At 39.7% G+C, this 26692-nt stretch overlaps 2 protein-coding genes across 3 annotated transcripts in view; both read left to right on the forward strand.

Annotated features, from left to right (window-relative positions):
* Nucleotides 1-11856, forward strand: part of LOC124541026 (neogenin) — a 192640-nt gene extending 180784 nt beyond the window's left edge. Inside the window, exons 9-31 of the mRNA XM_047118803.1 lie at nucleotides 393-559; nucleotides 622-737; nucleotides 1375-1768; nucleotides 1886-2009; nucleotides 2315-2470; nucleotides 2547-2744; nucleotides 2815-3024; nucleotides 3095-3215; nucleotides 3535-3696; nucleotides 3846-4051; nucleotides 4308-4373; nucleotides 4876-5017; nucleotides 5415-5777; nucleotides 6396-6546; nucleotides 7016-7131; nucleotides 7435-7587; nucleotides 7768-7878; nucleotides 8263-8345; nucleotides 8611-8707; nucleotides 8825-8966; nucleotides 9432-9592; nucleotides 10072-10152; nucleotides 11382-11856. Of these exons, the coding sequence (XP_046974759.1) occupies nucleotides 393-559; nucleotides 622-737; nucleotides 1375-1768; nucleotides 1886-2009; nucleotides 2315-2470; nucleotides 2547-2744; nucleotides 2815-3024; nucleotides 3095-3215; nucleotides 3535-3696; nucleotides 3846-4051; nucleotides 4308-4373; nucleotides 4876-5017; nucleotides 5415-5777; nucleotides 6396-6546; nucleotides 7016-7131; nucleotides 7435-7587; nucleotides 7768-7878; nucleotides 8263-8345; nucleotides 8611-8707; nucleotides 8825-8966; nucleotides 9432-9592; nucleotides 10072-10152; nucleotides 11382-11524 (3663 nt within the window). The 3' untranslated portion in view covers nucleotides 11525-11856. The remainder of the gene's footprint in view (nucleotides 1-392; nucleotides 560-621; nucleotides 738-1374; nucleotides 1769-1885; nucleotides 2010-2314; nucleotides 2471-2546; nucleotides 2745-2814; nucleotides 3025-3094; nucleotides 3216-3534; nucleotides 3697-3845; nucleotides 4052-4307; nucleotides 4374-4875; nucleotides 5018-5414; nucleotides 5778-6395; nucleotides 6547-7015; nucleotides 7132-7434; nucleotides 7588-7767; nucleotides 7879-8262; nucleotides 8346-8610; nucleotides 8708-8824; nucleotides 8967-9431; nucleotides 9593-10071; nucleotides 10153-11381) is intronic.
* A 7714-nt stretch (nucleotides 11857-19570) lies between these two features.
* LOC124541013 overlaps nucleotides 19571-26692 on the forward strand; it is a 31014-nt gene continuing 23892 nt past the window's right edge. For both annotated transcript variants that reach the window (XM_047118787.1, XM_047118786.1), the window contains exons 1-4: nucleotides 19571-20030; nucleotides 23019-23126; nucleotides 23450-23575; nucleotides 25066-25250. In XM_047118787.1, coding sequence (XP_046974743.1) covers nucleotides 19899-20030; nucleotides 23019-23126; nucleotides 23450-23575; nucleotides 25066-25250 — 551 coding nt within the window. In that variant the 5' untranslated portion in view covers nucleotides 19571-19898. The remainder of the gene's footprint in view (nucleotides 20031-23018; nucleotides 23127-23449; nucleotides 23576-25065; nucleotides 25251-26692) is intronic.

Consider the following 26692-nt stretch of genomic DNA (forward strand, 5'->3'; position numbering starts at 1 on the left):
TAATATTGTAAGAGAATAATAGTAATAAAGTAAAATTAAAGTAACAGCCTGTAAATTTCCCACTGCTGAGATAAGGCCTCCTCTTCCATTAAGGAGAGGGCTTGGAACATATTCCACCACGCTGTTCCAATGCGGGTTGGTGGAATGCACATGTGGCAGAATTTCAATGAAATTAAACACATGCAGGTTTCCTCACGATGTTTTCCTTCACCGCCGAGCACGAGATGAATTATAAACACAAATTAAGCACATATACATAGTGGTGCTTGCCTGGATTTGAACCCGCAATCATCGGTTAAGATGCACGCGTTCTAACCACTGGGCCATCTCAGCTCTTTTAGTATTAGTAATAGTTTTAGATTATTTAATATGAATACGATGGAATCGTGCAGACGGCGCCGCGCGTGTCGCTGCGCGAGGGCGGCGTGGTGCGCGCGCGCACGCGCGGCGACGTGACGCTGCGCTGCGAGGCGCGCGGGCGGCCGCCGCCCGCCGTGACGTGGCTCAAGGACGGCGAGCCGCTCACGCCCAACGACCACGACATCGCGCTCGTGGACGGGTACGTACCGCCGGCCCACGCGTGGGCGCCGCCGCCGCCCACTGACCCGCTGTCCTCCGCAGCTCGTCGCTGCGCATCCGCGGCGTGCTGGACGTGGACGCGGGCGTGTTCCAGTGCAGCGCCAGCTCGCCCGCCGGCAGCAGCGTCGCCGCGCTCAGGCTGCTCGTGGCGCCGCATGGTGAGTCACTCTCTAACCCGATCACAGAAACTGATTAATGCATTGAGATTTGGATTCAATCTAAATAAACAATAGTCTGCTTTTCAATGACACTTTATGTAGTAATCATATGTGGAATAACCATTATCATACATTTAGTAAATACATACATTGTAACTTGTTTTAAGTTTGTCTTGACTCATTAAAGATCTTTACTAAGCTGATAAGAAAATACCATCATTGTGGTTTAGTCAACGTTAATAATGATTTTCTATTATTTGTGTATAACCTTTTTTTGTTTTTAAAATACAATATCTACCAGGAGTATAAGGAAATAAAGGAGTGGTATTGTTTCTTATTGCTTAATCATTAACATTTACTTCTCCATATTTTTATTGGAAACAATCAGGTTACTATAGAAATATAGATGATATTTATTTTTACAAAATTCGTTCACGTCCAGACACATAACTAGACACGTTTCCACGCACACATACACATACACACAAGCACGCACACACGCAAACACATGTAATCATCAAGAACCATTATTTGTAATTCATCACCAGTCTGGTCTCATTTATGGAAGAATTTTTGACAAACCTTCCAACTATTATATTTCTTTTTGTTAATTTTGTTTTTTAATTTTCCCTTCCAGATCACAAACCGAACCCCACCCAACCGAAGTCCTTCACAAATTCCACCCAGGATATATTCAATACCCTCGTATCTGGTGACTTCGACCAAACCCTAGACCCCACTCCCGAGGACCTCGACTTTCTCGGCGAGACGTCATCCGCGTACACGTCGGAACCGGTGTACGACGACTATAACGAAAACACTTTAGATAACGACTATTCCTTTCACGCTGCTGAAGACTTGGATACTGAGGAGTTTAGGAACGGCAACGCGACTGCCGTCTCTCCGCCCAAGGACCTAAAGGCGGTTATCGTGAAGCACCGGTTCGTGACGCTGACGTGGCAGGAACCGGAGCACAAGTTGGAAGAGGTCACCGGCTACGTCATCCTGTACAAGGTCAAGGGTAGTGAGCGGTGAGTGATCGCTTTGATTCATTAAATCTTGTATGTGTATTATTTCATAATATTTTTCCTTATATTTTGAAGTTAAATTTGTTGTTTGTGATGTTCCCGTATGTGCCTCGTTCACAGCGAGCGCCTGTCCCGCGGCGAGGCTCGTCGGCACGAGATGAACGTGGCCTCCCTGCAGCCCAACACCACGTACCAGTTCAAGGCCGTGGCGCTAACCGACCACGCCGTCTCCCCTCCCACCGAGGTCACTTTACTGCTTATGTTTACATTTTATTCCTCCATAATAATTTTGTCACAGACGAAGTTGAATATTACTTGTCAAGCACTGATTGTTGAATCCAATATTAATTTGTCAGATTTAAGTTAATAATTAATATATTTTATTTGTATTGTAAGTTATAACTAAGCATACGCGTAACAGATGGCGCTAGTATACTTTTGATTTATAGTACAAGTAAGGACACTGATTACTTTTTATGATTTCTCAAAAAACATGTAAAGTGCTATGTTAAGCTTTTGTCTCTTAAAATATAGTATTTCATTTTATAGATAATAGAGGCGACCACTCCCCCGGAGGAGTTGACGTACGGCCCGCCGCTCAACGTGCGCGTGGAGGCGGCCGGCGCGCACGCGCTGCGCGTCACGTGGGACCCGCCCGCCGCCGCGCGCGGGCCCCCCGCCCGCTACGCCGTCTACTACACCGAGGTGGGCAGGCCTCCCGCTATTGGTATCAACGGTGGCCCATAGACACGCCGCGTGACCCGAGTGTCGTGCCCGGCAGGTGGAGAGCGGGCGCGAGCAGGCGCAGTGGGTGGAGCGCTCGCCCGCCGTGCTGGGCGCGCTGCGCGCCGCCGCCGCCTACCGTGTGCGCGTGGCGGCCGCGGGCGGCGCCGCCAGCGCAGACGCGCTCGCGCGCACGCGCACCGACGCGCCCGCCGCGCCGCCCGCCAACGTCTCCGCCGCGCCGCTGTCCGACACCGTGAGTAGCGCATCCGCCCCCTGCCGCCTCGCCCCCGCGCCCTCTCTCTCACTCACTCATGTCGGCGCAGGCGCTGCTAGTGCGCTGGGAGGCGCCGGCCGCGCGCACTCATCGCGGCGCGCTGACGGGCTACAAGCTGCGCTACCGCGCCGTGGGGCCGGCCGGCGGCGCGGCGCCGGCGCCGGGCGCGGCCAGCCGCCGCCGTGCCGACTCGCTCACGACGCCCGCCGACACCCGGCGCGCCGAGCTGCGCGGCCTCGAACCCGCTACCTCGTACCAGGTGCGTCCCCGGAACTCAAACATCATGCACTCAATATTAACCGCTTACTCATCACCGCACCTGTGTGCAGATCCGTGTTTGCGCGATGAACGCGAACGGCTCCGGGCCGTTCAGCGACTGGGTGTCGGCCAGCACGCAGGGCCGACGCCGCGCCGACAGCGCCGTGCCGGGCCGGCCGCCGCCGCTCACCAGTAAATAATAACACCTCCCTCCTCACGTTCCATCACTAGTCTCCTCAGTAGTGTCTTCTGTAGCGTAAACTTGATTTAAATCTTTAAATTCATAGTTAGGCAATTTCAAGGTCAAATTTGAATGGTCCTTTTCTACGTGTAACGTTTGAATTGAACGTTACTCTTCTGTCAAGTAGACTTAAACAAACATTTGCAGCCATGTTACAGTATAACCCTCTTAGTTATTTTCTCTTCATAAAGTTTTCTGTATATTATTTCAATCATTAACTTTTGTATGCCTTATCGTGTCTGTACGTGTGAGTGTTCGGTCGTCCCGCAGCGCGCGCGGGTCGCGACTGGATCTCGGTGTGGTGGGGCGGCGACGACGGCTCCGGCGGCGCCCTGGTGCGCGGCTACCTGCTGGGCTGGGGCCTGGGCGTGCCGGACTCGCACTCTCGCGAGTTGCCCGCGCATGCGCATTCGCATGTCATACGCACACTCGGTACGTACAAATGTATTCTTGTTTGAAAATATAGCTATTTTTTTCTAGCAATTGTTTTGTGTCCCTTATATGCATAAACACATTATTGATACTTCGCAGATACTTCTTTAGTGACTGAAAATTAAAAAAAATATTTCTACTTTGCGTAGAATCGAACTCGGAGTACGTGATATCGCTGCGTGCGAGCAACGCTCTCGGTCTCGGGCCGGCCGTGTACGCAACGGTCCGGACGAAGCCCTCCGAGCCGGATGAGGATGAACCAGACGAGCCGGATGAACCTGACGCGGATGAACCGGACGATCCGGATGAGGAGGAGGATGACACCCCACCTCTTATACCACCTGTTGGGGTTAAGGTGAGAGGAGTGTTTGATGTTAAATAATTAGTGATTTAAAACTTTTGAATACAAATAATCCTAACATAAAATTTGAAGATTGGAAAGAACCACAAATATATCTATTATTGTACATTGTTTTTCTATAAGTTAATTCATTATCTTAAACTATTTTTAATTTTTGATTAAATAGATTCTACTAAGATTATTGAGTTTATAGTTCAAATAAATATCTTAAAAGTGTTCTTAAATGTGCAAACTGAAATTAACGTTCCAGGTGATAATGTTGAGTGGTACCACCGCTGTCGTTTACTGGACGGATCCTACACTACCGAAAGGACAGGTAAGCTTTCTTTAAATTATATTTATTTGAAATTTAACTAAAATAATTTCAATACAATAAATCCGGCTCGAAGGACCATAACTGATGTTGATCAATTTCTTACACAACAATAAAAGTAAACTATATGTATAAATTTATTTTTGTAATAAAGATAGTTAAGTTTGATCGACGGATCAATGGTGATATCGGATTATTTGAAGTTATAATACGGTTTTTTTTACACTGAATATATTTCCGTATGTAAGTTTATGACTACATGAATAGTTACCAACTTGTATGATAACATCACTTACAAAGCTGTTAAATACTACCAGTCCAATGATAGACCCTTGAGGTATTCCAGATGAATGATATAAGATTTAAAGGATTCAAATCTTTTAAGATAATTTAGGATACTATCAATTTATTTTGTTGATCTAGTTTACTAATAAGGACATTTAAGTCTATCTGGGTTTTATTAAATAAAGTTAATTCTCGAGCTAATACCGCGTGTTTTATTCAGACTGCGACGGATGGTCGTCGATACGCAGTGAGGTGGTCGGGTGGTGGTCGCACGCGCGTCTACAACGTTTCAGACCTCAACTGCATGGTAGACGACCTGCGACCCTACACGCACTACGAATTCGCTGTTAAATTGATAAAAGGTAAGAACGGCAGTAGAAGGAAGCGAGTGAATCACATGAATTTATATAATCATGTTTAAAACGTAACTACCCCAAGAGCTGAGATGGCCCAGTGGTTAGAACGCGTGCATCTTAACCGATGATTGCGGGTTCAAACCCAGGCAAGCACCACTATATATATGTGCTTAATTTATGTTTATAATTCATCTCGTGCTCGGCGGTGAAGGAAAACATCGTGAGGAAACCTGCATGTGTCTAATTTCGTCGAAATTCTGCCACATGTGCATTCCACCAACCCGCATTGGAACAGCGTGGTGGAATATGCTCCAAACCCTCTCCTTAATGGAAGAGGAGGCCTTATCTCATCAGTGGGAAATGTACAGGCTGTTACTTTACTTTTACTTTACTTTACCCCAAGGCGAGCGCGAGTCGGCGTGGTCGATGCTGGCGTCGAACACGTCGCTGGAGGCCGCCCCGGGCTCCGCCCCGCGAGACCTGCGCGTGTCGGCGGCCGCGCCCCCGGCCCGCGCCGCCGACCTGTCGTGGAGTCCCCCGGCGAGGCCCAACGGGCAGCTGACGGGCTACATCGTCATGTACGCGGCGCAGCGCGGCGCGGCGGGCGCGGCGGAGGAGTGGACGACGGTGACGGTGGCGGGCGAGCGCGGCCGCGCGCGCGTGGAGCGCCTGCGCGCGCGCACCACCTACCACTTCAAGATCCAGGCGCGCAACGGCAAGGGGCTCGGCCCCTTCAGCGCGCCCGTCGCCTACACCACGGGACCCGGTAAGCTGCGTAGTCGGAATGATTTTAATTTTTTTATAATTCCGGGGGAAGATACTCGTGAAATTATGCTACGTGATCGCTACTACTCTGAGATATTTATAAATTTTAAGTCCGTCGTCGACAAAGTTATAGTAGGACACAAATTAGATGTAGCATCGGAAAATGCAATGGAATGAAATTAAAACCGATTACTACCGATTTACACAACCAATAGAAATAGCTCCCTATCGCGCCATTCGACGCTATTCGTCGCTATAGATTCACGCGTCAGAGAAAGCAAGTGCATGCAAATCCAAGCGTCAAATTGACGAATATATTAGGTCATATGATATTACAAGTTATTACGTTTGTGCAAAGATCATATTCGCATGAGAAATAAATATTGATAATTTGGGATGACGTACTCGATTCGGATTTGATCGGTTTTACGAATTTTACCGATGCGACATCTAAGTTGTGTCGTACTATACGTGTCTGGTACCGACTTATTGAGAAGTGCGAGTGAGCACTGTGACACAAACGCCGACACGTCCCCGGCACGTCGCGGTGCGTGTCGGCGGCGTGTCGGCGACGTGTCGGCGGGTGGTGGCACGCGAGTGAGGCCGGCGCTGTCGGCAGAAGGCGGCGAGGGCGGCGGGCTGGCCAGCGCGACGTCGGCGTGGCTGTGGGCGAGCGCGGGCGGCGCATGCGCAGTGCTTGCGCTGGCGGCGGCGCTGGCGCTGTCGCTGTGCTGCCGCCGGAACAGCGCGCCGATGTCTCCCGACACCAGGTGCGCACGTATACTTCAGCCCTTGAATATTTCTTTTGTATGTATTTATCTATAGTAAGTAAGTAAGTAACAGCCTGTACATTTCCCACTGCTGAGATAAGGCCTCCTCTTCCATTAAGGAGAGGGTTTGGAACATATTCCACCACTCTGTTCCAATGCGGGTTGGTGGAATGCACATGTGGCAGAATTTCGATGAAATTAGACACATGCAGGTTTCCTCACGATGTTTTCCTTCACCGCCGAGCACGAGATGAATTATAAACACAAATTAAGCACATATATATAGTGGTGCTTGCCTGGGTTTGAACCCGCAATCATCGGTTAAGATGCACGCGTTCTAACCACTGGGCCATCTCAGCTCTTCTTTTTATCTATAGTGCCTTGTTTTTACAGCGTTATTCCAAAATAAAAATGTAAGTGGTTAGCTCGGAGGCTGTGTTCGGTCCTGACCCTTTGAAATATGTTTCAGCACATACCAGAAGGCGTCCGCGTCTGCGGCCATCAAGCCGCCGGACCTGTGGATACACCACGATCAGATGGAACTAAAGCACATGGACAAGAGCTTGCACAGCTCTGCCAGTAAGAGTACGACTTTCTATCTCTTTCCGTCCGCCGGTCCCTTCGTATTCTTCAACTCATTTTTTCTTTCCTCTATAATCATCTAAGTAATCTAAACTACATTTTATACATTAAAAAATGTGATTATAAATTGGTATATAAGTTTTGGTCCTTCGAGCCGGATACGTACCGGCGACCTAATCTAAACTACACTTTGTAGATTAAAAAAATGTGATTATAAATTGGTATATACGTTTTGGTCCTTCGAGCCGGATACGTACCGGTGACCTTCGGGTTTGACGTTTACTAACGGTATCGCTTGCGGCGCAGTCTCCGCGGGTAGCGTGGAGGGCAGCGCGCTGGTGTCGTCGACGCTGACGCTGGCGCGCGCGCCGCCCGCGCTGGCCGACTACGAGCCCGCTCGCCACGCCGCGCCGCCGTCGCTGGCCAGCCTCGACCGTCGTTACGTGCCCACCTACGTCGGTCAGTGACCCCCCCCCGCCTCGCTCCCACCCTCCTCCGCTTTATACTCGCTGTGTATGACTGTTGACCCCCCCCTCCCCCCGCCTCGCTCCCACCCTCCTCCGCTTTATACTCGCTGTGTATGACTGCACCATGCCCCCCCCACGTGTTCGTTTGCTGTATTGAGTGCGTGTCCCGTAGAGTCCCGCCGCTCGCCGTCGGTGGGTGGTAGTGGTAGCGACGACACGGCGGTGCTGCGCGCGTCGCCGTACCGCTGCGATTACCGTTGCGACCCGCTCATGCCCTGTCTAGGTTTTTTATTTTTGTTTATTTTTTTTTTTAAAACGCACATTTTTATTTGTTTATCTCGAGTTAGTAGTTTTATATTTTTTATGCCTAATCGTTTATAACAGACCTTTGCCCATCTGTGGGAAAAGGTCCTTTTCTATTCTATCATAACATTATTTTTAACAGACCATAAAGAACGAAACCTACATAAATTGAATTGTCCTTATAGAACTTTCTATCTCATAGTCTTTATGGTAAAAGGTTTACACAAAGTTTCTATGTCTATTAAAATTATTAATTTAATTATTGATATACACAAAAATTCAATTTGCAATAATTAACCATCTAAAAATTATGTATTTCAATATTTTGAAGACCTTTCATTGATAATAATTTTGTTGTTTTTAGCAATGACAGGAGTCGGCGTGGGCGTGGGAGTTGGAGTGGGCTGCACGGGGACCTGTGAACGACGGAGACATCTACCGGATCAGGTGAGATTATATTATGAAATCTCGACCTCTAGATGTGTATGATATGTCATGTTTTGTTAATGGCAGTTATAATTAGAATGCCATAATGTTATATTATCTATCAACTTTGGGAAAAATTAAAAACAATTTTTTTGTGATGTATTTAAATTAAAGTTAATCGCCTCTAAAAATCACATTAATCAAAATAAATATTTGATGTGATGATGATTAGTGTTAATCAGGACGTGTTCAGTGTTTCTGAAACGACACTATGGTCAATCCGCAGAGCACGCCGCTGCTGTCGGGCGTGGCGCCGCTGGGCTCCCCGCAGGCGTCGCTGGCGTCGCTGCAGCACCACCCCGCGCACCCGCCGCCCGCGCCCTGTGAGTGACCACACCCCCCCCTCACCCCCGTCGACCCGCACTCTGTGAGTGCCGCGCGCACCCCCCCCCCCCTCACCCCTGTCGACCCGCACTAACGCTCCCCCCCCCCCCCCGCAGGCGGCTCGGGGCAGTGCCCGCTGGGCAGCGCGTGCTCGGCGCCCGGCGGCGCGGGCTCGGGCTCCGACGTGTACGCCAGCGCGGCGTCGGCGCGCGAGCGCGGACACTACGTCGCCTACGAGCCTCTCGGACACTACACGCAGTGAGTAGCGGCTTTTGTCGACCGTACCTGTCTTCTGCTGACCCTCCTTGATATTTCTCCTACGTAATATTTTTAAAATGGATACAAATTTTGTATACTATATTCTTTCATAATGTTGTCTTAAATTTTCGCGATAACACATTGAAATAAAACTAGCTATAACGGATTTGAATCGCGTATATTAATTATTTTTAACATCCCGACGTTTCGAGCACTTTACAGCGTTCGTGTTCACGGGTAGACTGGTCTACCCGTGATACGCGATTCAAATTCTTTCATTTTAATCAGTACGCTGAACTGCTTAGAATGGAGTCCCTTCTCCATTCGACCTATAAGATTAACAGTAATCACTCGCCTCATTGTACCCCCTCCACTACATATTAAATCTCATACAACAGTGTCCTCCTCCTAGTATCTTTGTGAGCCCTTACTTGTTTGAACTAGTAACAATGGCACCGTCCGCAGCCGCGACTCGCTGAGCAGCGAGGCGGGCACGGCGGGGGCCTCGGTGGGGGCCCCGGTGGGGGGCGCGGGCTCGCTGCAGCGGCGCGCGGGCTGCGGGCCCCTGCACAGCTTCGCGCTGCCCGACACCGCCTCCGACCACTCGACGCCCTCGCACTCCAAGGGTGAGACGTGCATATTTTTCAAAAGGAGATTCTCGTAGTGGTGTCGTTATTTTTGACCATATATTTAGTATATATAGGAAAAAACTATAAATACGTCCCCTTAAAAAACTATTATAAATTAGTAAGTAAGTAAGTAAATTTCTTGTTTTTCAACATACCAGACGAAGAGATACGGACACGAAATTAAAAGTGTGATTTTCGGTCAATATTTATTTTTTATATACTAGTCGGCATATAAATAAGTAACTGAAAAGCCAGTACATAAAGATAACAACAAATGTGCTTATTAGGACATATCACTACATATTATAAAATAATTAAGGGTCTTAACCTTCTTTTTTTCGAGTCGGTTAAAGCACTAAAACATTCTCCTGAATGTAACAAATTCTTTTCTAAAAACCGCATCCAAATAGCTTTAGCCAAACGTGAGATAAACATACATACAAACAATCGAACTGAGAGCCTCCTTGTTTTTGAAGCGGGCAGCGTGCGCGAGACGTCGCCCTACAAGAAGAGCGCCAGTTCGTCGCCCGGACACATCCCCAACCGCCTGCAGCTTGGTGAGCGCTCATTCTATCATCATTAGTATTATTTATTGTACTAACAAAATAATAATAAACTATTGTTATTAAATCGTCTACGCGACATATATGGTAATTATGCAAACGTTATATAAGTTAACAGAAGTAGCAACACACAATTGCAACAGACATATGAGTTGAAAATAAAACACTAACTAATATTATAAATTATTTAAATTTATAATCTATTACTTTTTTTAGAAATATTTGTTTTGTTAACCCTACCTACAAATTGGGTGTTTGGTAGGTCGAAAACTCGACTTAAAGGTATGATTATAAAAATGAAAAATGCAATGTGGTGATGTGGAGGTAGTTTCACTTTACATAATTGTTAAATGACGATTCAAAAGTGCTTGTAAAAGCCTATTTGAATAAAGTATGTTTTGATGTTTTGATATTGTATTTACCTAATGCTTAAATTTTATGATTATTTCACAGCAAACTCTTGACTAGCCCTGACTTTCAGTTTCGCAGGAGTTTGGACTGACCTTGTCCGGGTTAGACTAACTCAACTGTAGTTAGTGTTGCAATTACTGTTTCCAATGGTTTGTACACTGAAATCCGAGTTTCTCGCCGTTTCTTCTCGCTAGAGGCTGATTTTAAAACGGTGGTAGTATTTAATGATTGACGATACAAAAACGCTTCACTGTGAATTATACTTTAATATAATTTATGTGTTTTGATTTGATACAGCTAAATAATCCCCATTCTCAACTGTGTGCCAATTTTCAAGGTCAATTGAACAGTATCGAAGTTGATTTACTGCAGCGCCATCTAGTGGAGAGTTACAAAAAACTATTCATGCAAATATACCTTCTCCGTTAAATCATACATGTGGTAACTTTGCCGAGATGGCCCAGTGGTTAGAACGCGTGCATCTTAACCGATGATTGCGGGTTCAAACCTAGGCAAGCACCGCTGATTCATGTGCTTAATTTGTCTTTATAATTCATCTCGTGCTCGGCGGTGAAGGAAAACATCGTGAGGGAACCTGCATGTGACAAATTTCATAGAAATTCTGCCACATGTGTATTCCACCAACCCGCATTGGAACAGCGTGGTGGAATATGTTCCAAACCTTCTCCTTAAAGGGAGAGGAGGCCTTTAGCCCAGCAGTGGGAATTTGCAGGCTGTTGTTGTTGTTGTTATGGTAACTTTAAGGTGATCGGCCAAGGTGAAGGTGAATGTAATAGTGATGTCCCCCGCAGGTGGCAGCGTGTCGCACCGCGCTGAGGAGCTGGAGCCGCTGACGCCGTCGCGCTCCACGGAGCGCCTGCACCGCGAGATGCAGAATCTCGAAGGGCTCATGAAAGACCTGTCCGCCATCACACAGAACCAGTTCCACTGCTAGCGGCGCGACAGCATCCACGTGTGAGCGCCTCTTTACTGTGCCTCGTGCCCCAGGACTTGAAACGTTACAAATGTTACGATTCCGTGCGACAATCGTGGACGATACGTTTGCTATTTGTAATTCCCTTTTCTTATTACACTAGGAAGCAATCGCGCAGTGCAGTTGGGTTATTCTGTGAGGTCGATCTCGAAACTCACAGCGAACGAACGCGATCTTGATATGTCAGAAAGTGACATTCGATATTGACTATTAGGGGTGTTATGGAGTCACGTGACCTTGGTTGAAAATTAATTAAATATATATATATAAATTTAGTATAAATTTATTTTGCATAGTGCTACTTTAAAACTACTTGTTTTCTTTCTAGGATTGTACCTAGTGCATAATTGCCTTCAAGTGATATGGAATTTTTGCTTCGACAATAATCTTATATCCATAACTGAAACAATTAGATAATCAATACGTACGTATCCCTATCCAACTTCTAAACTCAAACTCCTCTTTCTCATGGGGCAATTTGACCAAATGCCCAGGGCCCCGCGATCTATAGGGGCCTCAAATCAAATAAATATCTATAACGTTGTTTATCTATTCTAACAAAATAGTGTTTTGACAAAGTCATTCAAGCCGCATTATCCTAATATACCCAGGGCCTCCAATAGGTCATAGACATAAAAGTAAAGTAAAGTAACAGCCTGTAAATTTCCCACTCCTGAGATAAGGCCTCCTCTTCCATTAATGAGAGGGTTTGGAATAGGTTATAGCTCTGCCAAAATTACACGTCCATTACAGCCCTGATTTTAATATTTCAAGGTCACACGCAATCACAAGCGTATCAACATGAGTCGATTTTCGAGTTATCTCGAGTGAGATGCGAGCGCACAGAATATCACTACTGTGTGTACGTTACTTTATATTAAAGCGATGTTCGCAGAACTAAAATGAAATTGATAAAGAATATTGTGTATAAATTTAATTTTGATATTTAAATATGACACTGAAGTTAGTCTCAAATATTCTAATATTATTATTACTTCTAGTTTGATTCCCACGTCTGGGCATAGGTCTATGACGTCACGGTTTTGTCTTAACGAAATTTCAAGAATTTAATATACTAGTATTAAATCGTTTTGCCTAATATTCTATTAATTAGGAAATTATATTTATAAATATTTGAATCAATTTTTTTTTGTAATAAATTTTACAATTTTGGCCTACGTAACGTTTTTTGATATGTATTTTGTTATTAATTAACATTGAAATTCGTAATTAATTATAATTCGATTCGAGCACTTTTCAATCAATATTCAGAATTGATAAGAACCGGTAAGAAACTACCTGTCAAACTCATCGTAGTCGATGAAATAAATGCAAGGACGTAATAAGATTTTCTCTATATATTTAATAATTGTATTATAAGTTTGTATTTATATTATTTCGTGTAAAGCTAGTCAAATAGGTCGGTTAGATTGGAAAGGGTATTTTCATATTGCTCGGATGAATTTTAAGTACAACGATACAAATGTCTCTATCCTTAACCCCTCTTTCCCAGTGGGCACTTTGCCCAGGGCCCCGCGATTGATAGGGGCCTCAGATGAAATAAAAATATTCTAACTTATACACACACCCAGAAACACTCAGAACGTACAAAAACGGTAATAAATCAGTTACTAGGTATTTCAAAAAAGCATTATTTAGAACAATGAAAGTTTCTTTGACTAGTAAAATACTGTAAAAGTCATGGGGGCCCTATGTGTACCCCTTTTATGCCTATATGCCCAGGACCTCCGATTAAAAAGACGGCCCTTGTCTGTCCCTTTCTAACACGACGTAAACACAAATGATGCGCACTTGACTCGCTCGGCCATTTTGAGGTTTGTTTTGACTTTCGAAATTGTAAAAAAACTTTAAATGTCAATGTTATAATAAAAGGCAAATGCGTATATTAAATCTGTACTTAGATTATAGTTGCGAAAGTATTACCTCATAATCCTGAAACGATTTTGATGAAATTTGCTGTGGAGATAGATTGAGTACCGGGAAGGACATAGCTACTGTTTTATGGGAGTATAATTGGGGGGGGTCTTAAAAATTCATTAACGCAATATGAAAAAGATTTCCAATTAGGGCGCATCCATTAGCCCGGATAAGTTAAGCGATTTGTATAAATTTTTATACTTAATAACTTATGTAAATTACATTTTTATATATTTACATAATATATTGCACTTTCGAGTTATTACGTGGGTTAGAAATTTACAATCCGAGTGACAAGACGTTTCCAAGAGTACAGTATGGCATAACATAGATGTAGCTTCGGCAAATTCAGTTAAACCGATTTCTGCCGATTTGTACAACCAATAGAAATAGCTCCCTATCGCGCCATTTGACGCTATTCGTCGCTATAGATTATCGCGTCAGTTCGACCCGAGACAGCGAGTGCATGTAAATCGACGCGTCAAATTGACGAATATATTCGGTCATATGATATTACAAGTTATTACGTTTGTGCAAAGATCATATTCGCATGAGAAATAAATATTGATAATTTGGGATACCGTACTCAATTCGGATGTGATCGGTTTTACGAATTTTGCCGATGCTATATTTAAGTTGTTTCGTACTATAATTGTTATCGAAAATCTGTTTCAAAACACGTTGGAACGTCATCTTGAATAATTCAAGGTCAAATTAAGCCATTACATATTCGCTTGGAATATACACAAGAGAAGTTGATATATAAAATAAATAATTTGGAAGATTTAGGTTGATATTATTTACGAAATTTTAAGTTTAAATTATAGTGCAACCTATATGTAACGTTTGGGTGAAACATAGAAGCGAAAATGTTGCACGCTCTTGGAATTTTTTGAGATTTCGAGACTTGATTTCTGATTCAAATTATTCTGTATACAGTTCTGATAGTTTAAGTTACCAACACAACAAGGCATTTTGGACTCTATTGTAAAGGGCGAACGTCGAAATTTCATTAATAAAATTCTGTGTCGTGATATTTGTCGTTATCGAACAGTTGGTGTTGGAGTGAGATAGAACATATTTGTCGTTTGCACGTTCACTTTATGTAAATATTTTGTACCGTACCGCGTTAGGAATAAGGATGAATATTGAACACCAGTTTTTGATATTGTTATTTAATATTTTTGAAGGGTTTCGCATCAACCTTTTATTCTGGCTTTATATCTGAGCATACGAAAGGTGCTTCAGTTGATATGCGTTCGTGCTTATTTATGATAGAATGGCCGATCCTATTTGCTATATAATTGTCAGCCAATCGAACGCCATAGATCCATTGTGATGCTGTTAAGTCTATGGACATAGAGTAAGGGTACCATGATGTATGCCTTGGGCTAAAAATACGCTGCAAGAAAAAAAATCCAATTTCAAAGTTATGTACAGTCAGGGTAAGAAAAGGTTCAACCAAAAAACCTTAAGATCTATTTTCGCGTGCTCAGTGTGAGCGATAATCTGCTTTACCGATCGAGAATGACATTACGTCGCAATGATTTGATGTTTAGATTCAAAAGGTACTAAGAGCTTAAGACTCGATAAAGGAATTAATTTGAAAACTGACGAAGGTTTTCTTACTCTGACTGTACAATCATACATATGGCTTAGTAGATACCTCTCTTTGAAGTTAATATTAAAAAATGATATAACAGCGCAATTAATAAATCAATTCGTTCTCGACGCTATTGCGCCTGTCGTGTGCTCGGAATATTTTCTTTTAATATTCACAACCCTGTAAATAGTCCTCGTTTAATATTTTTCTATAATTATTCTAATGTAAGTTCTTAGGTACTAACGGCAGATCGCCCGTGACACTGGAATTGCGCACCAATTTGATATAGTTATAAACATTTTAGTGTGGCAACATTGAACGCGATTTAAAAAAAAAACGTTATAATCTTTTTTGTATGTCTAAGCGTTACGATCTCGAAATAAATACCTTAAGACATATTTGATAATTTTAGTTTGCAATACAAATTTATTGTCATTAATATTTCTTTGGAAATAATGTACAAAAAATATTAAAATAAATTTAAAAGAAATAATCGTGTTCAATAATGCCATAACCATGGAAATAAAGAGAAAAACATTGATACATCCAATTGGATCTTACCCCCTAGAACATAAAGATCAAAATCAATAAAATTTAACATCAATGTTTTATTTAAGTATTTGACAAACGAATTTTAGTCTTATCTCAAAGGCTCAAATTGGCTTGGCAAATCTTGTTACAAAAACCTTTCTTCCAATTGATCGCATTTATTTAATCTTCATTGTGTATTGTATTTTAGTGACTGATTTACACTTTCTGTAGATAATCTGTTTGGTAAACCGCCTTTGCCATTTTAGTTTATAAATGTAACCAAAATGGCGCCAATTTTTGACGTGACCTGTCAGAAAATAAATAACGGTTAACACGAGGTTTTAATCGATCAACTGTTAAATTGAAATCGATTTAAACTGTATCAATTATAGACTTAAAAACGAATTGAATAAGAATCAGTTAAATTGTTGATCAATCAAAATCTAAACGTTAATCTGTTATATATATACCATGCTTCAATTAAAACGTTAAAACGGTTGTTAAATATCTTATGGATGACATACACTTACGACAAAGGCTATGCAAAGTACAGTCGGGGTAAGAAAAGGTTCGTCACCTTAAGATCTATTTTCGTGTGCTCAATATGAGCAATAATCTGCTTCACCGATCGAGAATGACATATTGCGTCGCAATGATCTAATGTTTAGATTCAAAAGGTACTAAGAGTTTAAGACTTGATAAAGGTATTAATTTGAAAATTGAAGCAGGTTTTCTTACTCAGGCTGTACATCTTAATTTACGGTTTTCGAAGTCAAGCGACAGTTTAATTTCATTTGACCCTCATCTGTATTTTATTAAAGTCATTTAATGCCCAGTTACTATATTTAAGATATGATTCGTATTGCCTACGAGGCGTATTTTAAAAGCTTATTGGTAAGTGTATAACTTTTGGAGTGTTCTTATTGGTACGGCTTTAACGGTTCGTAACTCAAAAACGATCCGTTAAATATAGTAACTTGGCATGTTTGGTTATATTCTAAACGGCGGTATCCAAACTAGCGTATTATTAGTTGTTAAGGGAACTTTTAGACTGATTTTTTGTATTGTTTTTTAATATTTCAAAAAAATAACTGATATCTTTTCGTTTTACTGACCAATTAAATTGACGCCATTAATTTGTACCGCCATTGTGGTGACAATTTTCAAGTACTGTCAAAGGAACTTGACAGATGATATTCTAGAAGGATTACCTACATGACGTCACACGAAATCGAATATGGCTACGGACGATCCCATTGGATAGTTTTTGACAATTGACAATTAACCTCGTCATATAAATAATTGCTTTTTAAATGTAAAATATACTGTTTAATGAAATATTTGTATTGGATAACAGTTACATTTTAAGGTTATATTGAAATTTATGATGAAAATATGTACACATCTATCGTTACGGTGTATTTGTTTTTACTTGAAATATGGAATAATAATAGTCATTTTTAGGGATCCGGATGTAGGGCAACCGTTACAGCTGCCCTGGGGCCTCCCCAAGGGAAGGGACAATAGATATTCCGATGAGTTAACAAAGCAAGAATATTGACAATGATAATACACATTACTACATGTTTACATTATTGTCTAGAAGTCTAGACCGAATGGGAGGGGGGGGGATTAACTAGTATCCCCCTATGTATAGGTGAGACGTTAAGAGTGGTAACAAACGAACTCGCTTCCCCATTCATATTGGTTAAAATATTCGTTGTAACGTAATTTAATTGGTCAGTAAGACGCTTGGTTTTCGACAGCACCGTTTCGTTCCCACCACCAAGAGACTGGACGATTGGATTTCTCTAGTTTTTAATTTTGTATGTATCGTTTAAGGAACCCGACTTTTTGTAATTAGACATTTGTAATTTGTATAAATGAAATGACCACGCCGTGGTGCCATATACTGTACAACTAGCTCAATAAACTTGTATTATTTATTGACTATTCGTTTGTTTTATTTATGGATAATAATTATTCTAGCCAGAATGAACTCAAGACTCATCGTGAAAACTCTTAAAATGGTAAAAATTAAAACGTATAAAGGATTCAAGCGTCGATATATCATCGATTTTCATAATTGCATGAAATATAAAGTGAGTTGTTACAAAATAGCAGTTAGCAATTTAAATATTATATATAGCTGAATATTTATTGGGCAGTTATTTTATACACATAAGACATGTTGGCAATTATTTTAGCACTGTATTGAGTGTGGTGACAAAAAAAAATTAAAAAGCCATCTCCGTATAAAGAATTAATTAACTACATATTAACTATACTATGTATTGTGGTGGTAGGGCTTTGTGCAAGCCCATATGGGTAGGTACCACCCTCATCAGTGTTGTTGAGTTCCGGTTTGAAGTGTGAGTGAGTCAGTGTAACTACAGGCACAAGGGACATAGCATCTTAGTTCCCAAGATTGGTGGCACATTGACTATTTAAGGAAAGTTAATATTTCCTACAGCGTCAATGTCTATGGGTAATAGTGACCACTTACCATCAGGTGGCCCATAAGCCCGTCCGCCAACCTATACCATAAAAAAATCATTTTAATAAGAAAATAATATTCTAAATGCAAAGGATAAAATCACGGCTACGGGATGTAATTAACAATATTTACAAATTAAAAAAAATGCCTGTCGTATTATGCTTTGAAAATACATATTTATATTTGATATTGGAAGTACTCTTAGCAAAAGCCTTTGAAACTTTTTTCTAAAAAACACTCACCGAAATAACTTTCCACATAAATCATCTGTTTGGGGATGAATTCGTTTTCTGATTTCTTAAGATGTAATGTATTACCAAATTTAAAAAGTGGAACCCAAAGTGAGTGGTTAAGGCCTATCTTAATATGTCCATAGTATTGCAGTATATGAAAAAATATAGATATTTTATCAAGAAACGATGACAATTATATGGAGACAAAGAGGTAAGGTAAAGTAATAAAACCTATTTTCGAACTTCAAAAAGTTAATACGTCCTTCCTAGAGCACAGTACTCTACAATAAAATAATGCAGTCACTATTAGCTTATTAAAAAACAATAGAATGATAATATCGAGTTCGATATTCCATCTAGAAAGTGTGTTATATTGTCTACAGGCCCTTGAAACAGCATCGTTATGTCCTAGGTTTGATTGAAATGTCGGAATATTTAAAAGATTATATGCTTTCATGCGAAGCAAGCGAGAATCAACACTGATTTGAAGCTTTTGTGGACGACTACTAAAATCTATCACCCCATGTATTATTTCGTGCAGAACTATAAGATCTATAATATTTCTACGAGTTATAAAAGAGGTCCTGTGATAATATTTAAGCCTGTTGTTCACTCGCGATGTTTTTAGCCTGTAAAATCGTTGAAAGACAGATGGTAAAGAAAACGTTCTTGATTTTTTTTAATCAATTGATGTGGACACTGTGCTGTGGACTCCATATAATGCTATTGTATTCCAGTATGGGAAGAAATAGGGTCAAGAATATTTTAATTTTGGTAGAAATGTTCTTGAAGTCCTTCGTATTATGAAGTATAAAAACAAGAATGTGTGTCATATCTCAGCTTTGAATCTGAAGTAACTCCCAAGTCTAGTACACAGTGTGATAGTGAGATTTTTTGTTTGTTGATGTAATAGTTATTCGGATCGCCTTTTTTATTTCGGGTAAATTGTATATAGTGACATTTTTTTTTATATTAAGAATAATATTGTTATCCTTACAGTTATTCAAAGATATATAATAATTAATGAAAATAATAAATAAAGCCACATTGCCGAATGCAATAAAATTACCTACAGTTTGTAAATAAGTAATGTAGAAGTTAGTAGTGAGTAATGGAAGGAACTTTAAAAATAGAAAATATATATTTACTGTTGGCAACATCGAATCTAAACATGTAGCTAACTTAATGCTTATTGAGTAGTTGCACAGTCGGTCCAATGTCAGACGAAATAAATATAATCTGAGTGTCAATAAAATGCTTAAAGTTTTATTTTACGCGGCAAATAATATAAATAAACCTGTTTTAAATTAAGTGCAATGGTTGAGCTGTATATTTAGTCTGTCATTTAAAATTAAATATTGTTTTTATCAAAATATTTATCGATTCTGCAAACCATAATGTACGAAGAAAACAATATTGCTTATTTATAAACTAACAGATTTTTAACATGACTAATTTAATAATAAGCAAATGACAAAATTATATTTAAGCGATTCATGATTTAAAAGTTTACCAAACATTGTATACAACAAGATGAGAAGAAAAAAAAAATTAAGATATAAATCAGAGGACGTAGCTAAGCTAGAAAAGCTAGCAACAGTGTTTTCTAAATATGAAGTACTGTTCAATCCCTCGAAAAATAAGCCAAAAAGTCATCAAATCAAGGTTTGTTTACTTTTTAATAATAATGATAATCTTCTAAATAGTTCATCAATTACTGAATTCTTGTTAAAAATCCCGTCAGAAAAACGTGTAGTCACATTAATATCACCTATTCAGCAAAATTTTATTACCTAAATTCTATTGCTTATAAAGAAAATACTGCATTAAACAATAACAAATAATATATGCTTGTGTTAAGATTTTCTTTGTGCTTATTAATATATTAGTGAATGTCTTAACTATCTCATTTTATTTTATTTTTATTCAGTTTATTGAATATGAGTATACATGCATTGTTTATATAGACAGAATGTAACAAAAACAACATTAAAACTTATTAATATTAACACTGAAACTTATTCCGATGCCTCATGCTTATAAAAAAGGTCAATCTCGCTAACTGGCTGATATATTTAAACCATGTGTCATATAAACATTGATAAATAAATCTCAATTGATACAAACTTCAACCAGAATGCAACAATATCATACATTGCTTGGTGGCAAGTGGCATATATGCGAGGAAGTAATACCTAGCGAAACAGGATAGCCCAAAGCACAAAAGTCCTACTGTCATGTAAAATGATCAAGAGAACAGTGGCTATATTGTTTGCAGAGAGAAATTGAGGATATTTTTTGTTTTAAAAGAAAACTGTATGATTATTTAATCATAAATGTCTTCTATTAAATATGACAATAAAGTCTAACACATTATTTAATTTTTATGATTTTTCAATAAATCATATTACTCACAAACACTACACAATGACTTCTACTCTATTACATGATAATTCGTTTAAATTGTCACATTAATTGTTGGGGGTTGAATTAAATATAAAGTTATTAGTGATTCGGAAAGAAGATCCTACCGAGAAAAATGTCAGTAAAATACAATACAAATGTTTATATTAGACTATTCTTGAAAATAAGTTTTATTGTATGACAATTTTAATCTAATTATGTAAACATTAATTATTTATAATCATCTGGATGGTGTTTATAAATTCCGACAGTTATCTTAAATTCATACATAAATTCTTCTGCATGATATTAAAATATTATTGTGAGATTATATTTAAATCAATATTATTATAATATTTACACACCATTAATGACATAGGATGGGACAGGACTTGTAATTTTGTAATTCAAAATTATCTGTATTTTTGAATTATTTTAAAGAAGTTAGCCCTGAAAGATCCGTTTGTTTGTGTGCTTAGTCCCTTAATTGTACAATTAAACTAAACTGTGAAAAAATATACAAAAAAAATACTTTATGACATCAAAATTGTCCATATAATTTAGTTTAAAGGCAGACTTATTTAAAAAGATCTGTCTTTCTGTCCATCTGTTACAGCTCTTATTAAAGATAAGGCACTCTTATCAATTTAATAGAGAGAACATGAGAAGACATCATGAAGTCACAATTAGCTTGACCAAAATATTTGTATAGGAAATAACTGATGATATGACTTGTTATTAAAGTTATTCATTTCATTCAGTCTCGTGAACAAGACATTCGTAGATAATGTCGAAATATCGAGCTCCACCGAACAAAAATAAAAAACATGGTAAATGTCCCAAAATTAATAATAAAAATAACCATGTTAATTTAAATTCTTATAATGTGACTTGTGTTCAATAAAAGTGTAGGCGTTATGATACATGACATATGTGGACAATGAAATTGACGGTTATATAATATTTATTGATGTATATATAGTATACACACACATACACATCAGAAAGTAGAGGTGGGGTGGCATGAAAACATAAAAGAGTGTCATGTAATTTCTGCTCAACATACTTATTTCATACAACTCATCTTGTGTGCCACCTCTCATTGGTTTAGTTATCTTGTAATATTTCTTATTTAAATCCATACTTATACTCCAGCCAAATTCGATATGGAATGTTTAATAACAAAGTGTTGCTTAGCAACCAACGTCAGGCAGATGCTCAAAACATTTTTAGAAATATGTACAACAATTATTTTTGATGTTAATAAAAATTAAATTTGATGATTAATAATAAAATATTTAAGACAAAGGACTAAGCGCATTTTTGGTTATAATTATAATACTTATGATCATCTGGAATAATGTAGATCTCAAAAATAATACAACTAATTTTAAAATGATATCAGAAATTACCTCGTAGTTATATAATTCGCTTTATTAACTTTATCTATCGCCTCCCAAACGACAGGACTCATTAAGATTAATTTGGAACAGTAATTTTAGTGCTATATTTATGCTAGCCAAAACAAGATATCTTTTCTTAATCTATGTGTAATGAAACGTTGTGTGTAATGTTAACATTCTTAACCGGTTGTGGTTATACTACCATTATAATACGACTAAAAATATACTCCACCAATTACGAAGAATCGTATCGCTATTATATACCTTCCTAAATCTGCCAATTGCTTAAAAAACACTCCAAATGTTACAAACCTGCGATTTCTTTACGTCAGTATTAAAATATAGGGTTGATAGTTAGGTAGTAATATTATAGTGGTAATTAAAAAAAATTAAACTTCTATTTTAAGATAATCTTCATATAAATTAGGTATTGACCGGCTAAATAAAATTTTTGGATTCTGTATTAAATTAAAAATTTTGTGTTTAAACAGGAAATTGTGTTATAATGAATATAGTTGTAATTATAATAATAATTATTTTTTATTAAGACTGTATCAACCCTAATTATGATGACACATGGTTTGTTTACTAAAATTCCAGATCGAATGTGGCTGGAGTATATATACTAATATTATAAATATTATAAATGTAAAAGAAAGGCTTTCTGTCACTCTTTCACTAATTCGGATGAAGCACATTTGAAGTCCAAGGAAGGACATAGGCTACTTTTTGCCTAGATCTAGAAAACCACACCGAGCTAGGCCGTGAATGGCAAATAGTAACTAATAAAAAAAATGCTGTAAATTGTTTTTAAAATAAATGACTAAATTAACTACACTTATTTCAGCTCGCTCAAATAGAAGCATACAAGGAATTGGCCCGAGAACTTAATTTACCAGATATTAGTACATTGAAAGTGCAAATAAAAAACTTGAAGAGTTTCAGCTACCGTAAGGTAAGAAATGACATATAAATTAACCTTTTTCCTTCAGCTTGGTTCGATTTCATATTCAACAAGATTGAAGTAAATTATCATTATAACATCACATACATTACTCTGATCCCAATGTAAGTAGCTAAAGCACTTGTGTTATGGAAAATCAGAAGTAACGACAGTTCCACAAACACCCAGATCCAAGACTAATGAATTTTCTACATCGACTCGGCCGCGAATCGAACCCAGGACCTCATGAAAACCGGTGTAAACACTACTCGGAGGTCGTCGAAATCAACTAAATTAACTCATATTTTGTTTCCAATAAATATTTGGTGTTGTAGATGCGTCGCATTGTAAGCCGAACGGTGAACCGAGGGTTACACGGACTTCGCGACGCGTTGAGGTTTGTGCCGGAGTGGCTCCAGAAACTCGTCGAACCCTGGAAGTTGTTAGAAAAGGCTTTGAAGGTAAGTCACTTTTACAACTAGGCTAATTACTCTTGTATTGTAAACGCAAAAGAATCAAAAATCAAAGAAAACTTCATTCAAGTAGGCTTTTACAAGCACTTTTGAATCGTCATTTTATAATTAAGTGAAGCTACCATCAGTTCGGAAGTAGACTCAACCGAGAAGAACCCGCAAGAAACTCAGTAGTTACTCTTTGTAAACATTTCAAAAATACAAAGTCATGTTAGTTAATAAAATTATTTAAATTAATATATCCTGCTTGGAAGTCGACAGTTATTAACTCCACGCTTTTTCATCATCTATAAAATCTTGTATCGAAGAATGCTCTTTCTGAAACTATAGGACTACATTATAACTCTTAGTATAATGTGTCTTCAAGATTGCAATATCACTTTACACGAAAAAAATATATAAACCGCTAACAGGATGTACACGATAGGGGTAAGGATATCATAAAAGAGGATCATTAAAAATATTCTGGTTTACAAACTAAAAATGGCGATTCTTAACAGGCATGACCAATAAGACCAAAGTACTCGACAAAGACACATTTGATGTGTGAACATGACGACCTCCATAGTCGAGTGGTGTGTACACCGGTTTTCATGGGTACGCCACTCCGAGGCCCGACTCCGAATTCCGGCCGAGTCGATATAGAAAAAGTTTTAGTTTTCTATGTTGTCTTGGGTCTGAGTATTTGTGGTGCCGTCGTTACTTCTGATTATCGATAACACAAGTGATTTACCTACTAACATTTATTATTTATAAAACATTTTGCGTCAATGAAGAAGTCGTCGTAAAATTGAATTCAAATCTTTGCCATTCGTTTGTTATCTTAAGATGTAGCCTGTGGTGTGTATCCAATATCTGAAACAATTTTAAATGCTTTCATGATGAACGCATGAAATAAAATCATGTATCATGGTAGCATGATTAATGGGTTATATTCAAATTAAAATAAATAAATTTTTCGTTGAAATAAATGAACGCTTCCCACGGAAAAACTGTAGAGCTGGTCTGGTGGTGGTAGGGCTCTGTGCAAGCCCGTCTGGGTAGGTACCACCCACTCACCAGTCATTCTACCGCCAAATAACAGTATTCAGTATTGTTGTGTTCCGGTTTGAAGGGTGAGTTAGCCAGTGTAACTGCAGGCACAAGGGACATAACATCTTAGTTCCCAAGGTTGGTGGCGCATTGACGATGTAAGGAATAGTTAATATTTCTTACAGCGTCATTGTCTATGGGTGATGGTGACCACTTACCATCAGGTGGCCCATATGCTCGTCCGCCAACCTATTCCATAAAAACAGCTTCTCAAACTCGTATGAGAGTCCACGGTGATGGATGCGGATCCATCACCGTGGTCGTTGGGCGGGCCCGCAGCCCACGGGAAAACTGTAGAGCTTCTCAAACTCGTTTGAAACTCTACGATGATGGATGGAGATCCATCACCGTGGACGTACACGTGAGCACGTTGGGCGGCCCCGCAGGCCGAGTCGGAGAGCGGCTTCCGCAGCGGCAGCGCGGTGCGGCGCGTGGAGCAGCTAGTGTGGGAGCTGCTGCGCTGCGCAGAGCGCGAGGCGGCGCGCGGCCGCTGCGCGCTCACGGCGCGCTCGTCGCTGCGGGCCTTCGCGCACGCCGCGCGCCTCGACCTCGACCAGATACACGCCATCTGGTGAGTGCGACTGTATATAATACCCCACCTCACTCCGACCCACTTATGAGCTATTTAAGTAGATTATGTTTTAATATAAGTCGTTATATTTAGATACTTTATTTTATATAGATTTCTCTATTTTATGTATCACTTACAACGCCATCTGGTGAGTGCGACTGCCCACCTCACACCGACCCACTGTGTACTCACAAGTTTATTTAAGCAGTACTGTTTAGATGTATGTTGCCATATTTCCCATCTGGTGAGTGCAACTGTTCGATTCCTCACACCGACCCACTGTGTACTCACAAGTTTATTTAAGTAGTACTGTTTAGATGTATGTTGTCATATTTCAATACTTTATTTTAGACCGATTTCTCTATTTACTGTATCACTTACAACGCCATCTGGTGAGTGCGACTGTTCGATTCCTCACACCGACCCACTGTGTACTCACAAGTTTATTTAAGTAGTACTGTGTTTTGATGTATGTTGCCATATTTCAATACTTTATTTTAGACCGATTTCTCTATTTACTGTATCACTTACAACGCCATCTGGTGAGTGCGACTGTTCGATTCCTCACACCGACCCACTGTGTACTCACAAGTTTATTTAAGTAGTACTGTTTAGATGTATGTTGCCATGTTTCAATACTTTATTTTAGACCGATTTCTCTATTTACTGTATCACTTACAACGCCATCTGGTGAGTGCGACTGTATGATTCCTCACACCGACCCGCTATGTACTCACAAGTTTATTTTAGTAAATAATAATAAATAAATAAATATGAGACAACATCACATACATTACTCTGATCCCAATGTAAGTAGCTTAAGCACTTGTGTTATGGAAATCAGAAGTAACGATAATACCACAAACACCCAGACCCAAGACAACGTAGAAAACTAATGGTAATCTACATCGACTCGACCAGGAATCGAACCCGGGACCTCAGAGTGGCGTACCCATGAAAACCGGTGTACACACCACTCGACCATGGAGGTCGTCAAAAGACCGTAGACCGTCGTAGACTAAGTTTTAATGTATGTTGTCATATTTCAATACTTTATATAGATTTCTCTATTTACTCTATCACTTACAACCTGTGAAGTCTCACTGCCGAGGTAGGCACTCATTCTTCTATATGAAGAGAATATTTGGAGCTAGCTACGTGACTCTTTGTGGGTCGGTAAACACACACATGGACTCATATCAGGCGTTGTTGTTGGATTTTCTCACAATGTTTTCCTTTACTGCCAAGCGAGTTGAATCATAAAATATATTTAGTATATGTAAAGTCAGTGGTACTTGGCACTATTTTAGCCAATAATCTTCGTTAAAAGTTCAAGTACTTTAGCCTTGAGCATGTAAAATAATAACAACAGCCTGTAAATTTCCCACTGCTGGGCTAAGGCCTCCTCTACCTTTGAGAAGAAGGCTTGGAACATATATCAT

This window comes from Vanessa cardui, chromosome 27, assembly GCF_905220365.1.
Source record: "Vanessa cardui chromosome 27, ilVanCard2.1, whole genome shotgun sequence".
In the NCBI taxonomy this organism is placed as follows: Eukaryota; Metazoa; Arthropoda; class Insecta; order Lepidoptera; family Nymphalidae; genus Vanessa; species Vanessa cardui.